This window comes from Coturnix japonica (genome assembly GCF_001577835.2).
Source record: "Coturnix japonica isolate 7356 chromosome 12 unlocalized genomic scaffold, Coturnix japonica 2.1 chr12random439, whole genome shotgun sequence".
Classification (NCBI taxonomy): domain Eukaryota; kingdom Metazoa; phylum Chordata; class Aves; order Galliformes; family Phasianidae; genus Coturnix; species Coturnix japonica.
Genome location: NW_015439694.1, coordinates 1 through 5,782, shown reverse-complemented (window position 1 = coordinate 5,782; position 5,782 = coordinate 1). Strand labels below are relative to the sequence as shown.

The 5,782-nt window shown below is 63.5% G+C and overlaps 1 protein-coding gene across 1 annotated transcript; it reads right to left on the bottom strand.

The window, feature by feature from the left end:
* Positions 1–443: 443 nt before the first annotated feature.
* On the bottom strand, positions 444–1,852 carry LOC107306895 (PHD finger protein 7-like; the record flags this gene model as incomplete). Its single annotated transcript, XM_032441609.1, is given in 6 exon segments — positions 444–701; positions 856–963; positions 1,182–1,288; positions 1,380–1,542; positions 1,732–1,832; positions 1,835–1,852. Coding segments are annotated over 6 exon segments (570 nt in total), but the record flags the coding sequence as incomplete, so codon positions are not given.
* Positions 1,853–5,782: the final 3,930 nt, after the last annotated feature.

Genomic DNA, 5,782 nt, shown 5'->3' with positions numbered 1-5,782 from the left:
TCCTGCCGCACCTGAGTTGTATCGCAGTGCAGGGCAGCGCCTCGAGGACCGAGCTGTCCCCTGGCTGGCTATCAGGGCAGCATGATGGCTGCTCCCACAGCACCCTTGCAACTCATGACATGAGTTGCCAGTGCGATGTAAACGCCGGCCGAGCCTCCTCCTCCATTCTGGCCTGTGCTGGCTGGACTGGCTGCCGCTCTCAGGCACCTGGGAACTGTGAACAGGCCCTGTTGCTGCCTGGCTGGGAGTGCTGGAGCTGCTGCTCTCAGGAACTGTGGAGTCGTGGGATGGCAGCAGTCCGTGCTCACTTGGTGGTACCGGAAGCTGCTGCTCTCGGGTGTCAAGGAGCTCTGAGATGGCTGCAGTCCCTGCTGCTTGGTGTGCTGACGCCAGCAAGACCGGAGCGGTGCTGGAGGCTGTAAGGGGAGGCAGGAAGGTGAGCAGGATGGAATTCCAGCCATGGGTGGAACTGGCTCCCGTTTATCCCGGGATGGAGGGATTTGAGCAGGGCCGCTCTGAGCAGCCGCTGCCAGGCCTGGCCTGGCCCCAGCCCAGCAGCACGCGGCTGTTTGCCTCTTACCGGTGCCCTCTCCAGGCACAGGCGTTGCAATCCCATTCGGTTCTGCTATCACTCAGGTTGGAGCAGTGGCGGTGTGTTCCTCGTGCAGCCACAGGAGCTGCAGAGGAGCAGCTGCCAGGGCCTTGTGGAAAGCAACAGGTTGGTGGCCAATGAGGACAAAGTGCCCTGAGCCAGGGAGTGCCCGGCACAGCTCTGGTGCTCAGTCTGTGCTCCCCCAGCCCGTGGTGAGGCTGCGATGCCACGCAGAGCCCCAGAGGGCAGCTGAGGTCACTCACCCCTCTCCTGACCGTAATCTGCCTTGGGGGTAAAGGCAGTTGCTGGCATGGCACCGTCGATACCAAACTGCCAGCGCTGCATAAGCATCGTTGTCCCATACTGGCATTCTGCAAGAGAAGGGAGGGAATGTGATGAGCACCCACTGGCCCAGGACTAAAATTAACCCATGAAATCCATCCCCAATCCACCTTATCCCTGCTTCCAGCTTTCCCAATGACACTGAGGCCCATGTAATGGCTGCCAAGGGCCAGGCCTTGCGGAGCAGTCCTGGGCAGATACAGCTCTTGTGCCCTCACACCTCAAGAGCTGGATGAAAGACACCAACCTGAATGGGATTCGGATCCCCACACTCCGCATGTTTTGAAGAAATGTGTGTCTGTCTCTACATGCAGGGCACTGGAAGCAGTAAATCCCTGCACACAGGGCCGTTCTCTGCAGCAGAAACACAAGCAGTGTGGGTGTGAGCCGGGCCTGGTGCGCTGAGCGCCTGCGGTGCCCGCGGGGGCCAGGGGAGGGCTCCTACCTGGATGCAGGCCCGGTGGAACCAGGCGTGTTGGCAGGCTGGACAGGACATGGTGGTGTACGACCCGCTGTCATCCATGGGCTCCATGCAAATGATGCAGGTCTTGTCCTGCGCTGATGCTGGTTCCAATGCTTGACGCGGACGATGGACCCAGCAGTAGGACCTGGGGGAAGATGGAAGGGATGGGCGAGGTGAGAAGGGCTGCGAGGAGGGCAGAGGAACGGGAAGGAGCCCCAGGCCTTGGCTCTGGCTCTGTCAGGCTGCTGGGAGGTGTCACAGCGCGTTCCCGCTGCTTTGGCTGGTGCTGACAGCAGGGTTTGGAGGCCCACAGGACACACCTGGCAGCCCTTACCTGAACTCTCCAAAGTACTGGGTGACACACTGGCCCTCGTAGGCGCAGGGGAGATGGAAGCTCCTCTCACATCCCGGCTCTGCGCAGGTGATGCTGGCCCCTGAACTTGCCCACAGACGAAAGCAGAGCTGGAAAGAGCAGAGCAGCCCCATCAGCTGCAGGCTCAGGGCCTACGCAGCGGGCCCCGCACCTCTGGGCAGGGCGCAGGATGCGGGCAGGGCTGGGTGGCACTCTGCAGAGCTGCCTGGTGAACAGGGCTGGTCTGCAAGAGCAGGGATTTCTCCTGGAGCTGGGAGGAGGGGCTGGGATTGCTTTGTGGGGACCAGGCTGAGCTCTCCTGGCACCAAGCTCCCTGTGTTCGGTCCAGTGCTCAACCTCTGCTCTGCCTCCCTCACTGGCGTGTCAGGTCTTCAAAATTAAAACTTGCCTTGTTGTTTTCTTGCTCGTTTTCACGAATATTGTTGGCAAATCTCTGTACAGGAGGAAAGAGCACGGTCTAGTTAGGGCAGAAAGGAGGGAATCACTGATGGGAGGAAGGTGGCAGGAGACTCAAGGGAACTCACCGCACAAAATTCATGGTAATACAGTCTACGAATCCTCTTTCTGCGGCCAAGGATGTCGGAGTCTTCATCCTGTAGGCCACAGAGCACGCATGCTGGAGAGGAGAGAGTAACAGCAGTGAGCGCCTTGCGGGGCCAGGTGCCCCCGGGGGCTGTCCCAGGGGCTGCTCTGTGCCGGCTGTGCCAGCTGAGGGGCAGGGCCGCAGGCCGTGGATGCAGGGATACTTGGCTCTCACCTGGCTCTACCGAGCCGGCAGCCTCCTGTGTAGCCTCCTCTGTCTCCGCACGCTCAGTGTGCGTCGACCGCAACCAAGTGCAGAGTCTCTGTCCCATCACTGCTGGGCTTCGTCCTCTGCGTGCCAAACCTATGGAGAAGCGGGACGAGGCTGAGCCCCTTCCTCCCTGCTCACCTCACCGGTTCGCACTGAGCTCGGCCTGAGCCTGCAGCCTCAGGTCTACACCACAGCCCATACGTCACAATGGCCGTTCCATTCTGATGCCATTCTTGGTGACCTCAGCCCCGTGAGGTGTGTGATGGCGTCACAGAGGGTGGCACGGAACGGCCATTGTGACATGTGGGCTGTGGAGCAGAGCTGAGCTGTGGGGCTCAGGCCGAGCTCAGTGCGAACGGTGAGGTGAGCAGGGAGGAAGGGGCTCAGCCTCAATCCCACTTCTCCATAGGTTGGCACGCAGAGGACGAAGCCCAGCAGTGATGGGACAGAGACTCTGCACTTGGTGGCGATCCACACGCACGGAGCGTGCGGAGACAGAGGAGGCTGCCGGCTCGGTAGAGCCAGGTGAGAGCCAAGTATCCCTGCATCCACGGCCTGCGGCCCTGCCCCTCAGCTGGCACAGCCGGCACAGAGCAGCCCCTGGGACAGCCCCCGGGGGCACCTGGCCCCGCAAGGCCGCTCAAACTGCTGTTACTCTCTTCTCTCCAGCATGCGTGTTCTGTGGCCTCACAGGATGAGGACTCCGACATCCTTGGCCGCAAAGAGAGTGTTCGTGGAGTGTAATTACCAATGAATAATTGGTGCAGGTGAGTTCCCTCGTGTCTCCTGCCACCTTCCCCCCCCCAGTTGATTCCCTCCTTTTTGCCCTAACTAGACCCGTGCTCTTTCCTCCTGTACAGAATAATGCGCAAACAATATTCGTGAAAACAGGCAAAGAAAACAACGAAGGCAAGATTTTAATTTTGAAGACATGACACGCATAGTGAGGGAGGCAGAGCAGAGGTTGAGCACTGGACCGGAACAGGGAGCTTGGTGCCAGGAGAGCTCAGCCTCCCCACAAAGCAATCCCAGCCCCTCCATCCGCAGCCCATCCCAGGAAGCAATCCCTGCTTCTTTGCAGGACCAAGCCCTGTTCACCACCGGGGCGCAGGGGGGGGGGGGGGGAGGAGACGCAGAAGGGGAGGAGAGAGGGAGAGGCGGACGCCGCGAGGGCGGAGGGGGGACGCGGCGCAGCGCGAGGGGGCGCGGGGGGGGGGGAGGGAGCGGGGAGGGGGGAGGGGACGAGGAGGGAGGCGGGGGAGGGCAGGGGGGAAGGGAAGGGGGGGCGCGGAGGGGAAGGGAGGGAAGGAGAAGGAGGGTGGCCGGACACCGAGGGGCGGAAGGGGCGGGAGAGCGGCGCGGAGGAGAAGGGGGGGGGGGGAGGGGAGGCGGGGCGGGGGGGGGGCGAGGGGGGGGGGAGGAGCGCGGAGGGGGGGAGGGGACGGAGGAGGCGGGTGGGGGGGGAGGGAGAAGGGGGGGGGGGGGGGGGGGGCCGCGGGCGCGGGCGCGGGGCGCGGGCGGCGGCGGGGGGGCGGCGGCGGGCGCGGGCGGGCGGCGCCAGGGGGCCGGGCGGCCGCGCGGGGGAGGGAGGGGGGCGGGGAGAGGGAGGGTGGGGGGAGGGGGGGGGGGGAAGAGGGAGGAGGAGGAGAGAAGGAGCGGGCGGGGCGCGGGCGGGAGAGCGGCAGAAGGGGCGGGGGAAGAGAGAGAGGGGAGGAGGAGGGCGGGGGAGGCGGCGGGAGAGAGGGGGGGAGGGGCGGAGGAAGGCGGCGGAGGGCGCGGGAGAGGGCAAGAGGGGCGGAGGGGAAGGCGGGGGGGGAGGGCGAGAGGGAAGGGGGGGCAGAGGGAGGCCGGCGGGGGCGGAGGGGAACGGGGCGAGGGGAGGGCAGAAGGGCGGGGGCGGGAAGGGCGCGGGGGGGCAGGAAGGGGGCAGCTCTGGCACCATCCACCCACCGCCCGCCCACACATCCTGCAAGCCGATGCCCAGAGGTGCGGGGAAACCACGCCCCTGCGTCAGGCCCATGCCCTTGCAGCTGATGGGGCTGCTCTGCCTCTTTCCAGCTTCGCATATATCGTCAAACCTGTGCGCGGTGTTGTGGGCTACCATCACCTGCCACAGGAGCCGGGGCCAACTCCGACGAGCACGGAGTCTCCACCCTACCCCTAAGCTGCACCTACGAGAGTCAATGACCGTCAGCCCAGTTCTTTGGAGCGCTCAGGTTAAGGGCTGCCAGGTGTGTCCTCCGTGGGCTCCCAAACCTGCTGTCAGCACCAGACCAACAACAAGCAAGCGCAGAAAAAGGCATGTAGAGACCTCCCAGCAGCCCTGACAGAGCCGAGACACGCGCCTGGCGGCTCCTTCCCGTTCCTCTGCCCCTCCTCGCAGGCCCTTCTCCACCTCGCCCATCCCTTCCATCTTCCCCCAGGTCCTTTCTGCAAGGGAGCACAGCCCACGGCCAGCAAGTGCAACGGCAGCCACCCAGGAGCCGGACACGACCTGCGTCATCTGCATGGAGCCTGAAGTTGACAGCAAGGTCGTACACCGACCATGTGGCCCAGCTGCCAAACACGCACTAGAAGAGTTCCACCGGAGCCTGAGCATCCAGGTACGGAGCCCTACCCTGGACGGAGCACCGAACAGACCGCGCAACTCCAGCAGCACCAGGGCCCGGCTCACATCCACACTGCTTGTGTTCTGCTGCGAGAGAACGCACCTGTGTGCAGGGGGTTACTGCTTCCACCATCTGCCAATGCAATGTCCAGAGACAGACACACATTTTTTTCAAAACATGCTGGACTGTGGGGATCCGAATCCCATTTTCAGGTTTGGTGTCTTTATTCCAGCTCTTGAGGTGTGAGGCCAAGAGCTGTGCCCACCCAAGGGACTGCTTCCGCGAAGGCCGGGCCCTTTGGCAGCATTAACATGGGCCCAGTGTCCATTGGGGAAGCTGGAAGCAGGGATAGCGTAGCACGATGGGGCAACTGGACATGGAGAGTTATGTTTAGCATCCGTGGGCAAGTGAAGTGCTCACCTCGCAATTCCCCTCCCTTCTCTTGCACGCACAATCCGCCAGCCTTATTCCGGCGAAACAACCGCCATGCATACTGCAGACGCTGGCAGTTTGGGGTACGCACGGTGCCAATGCCAGCAACCTGCCTTTACCCCAAGGCAGTTACGCGTCAGGAAGAGGGGTGAGTGACCTCAGCTGCGCCTCTGGGGTC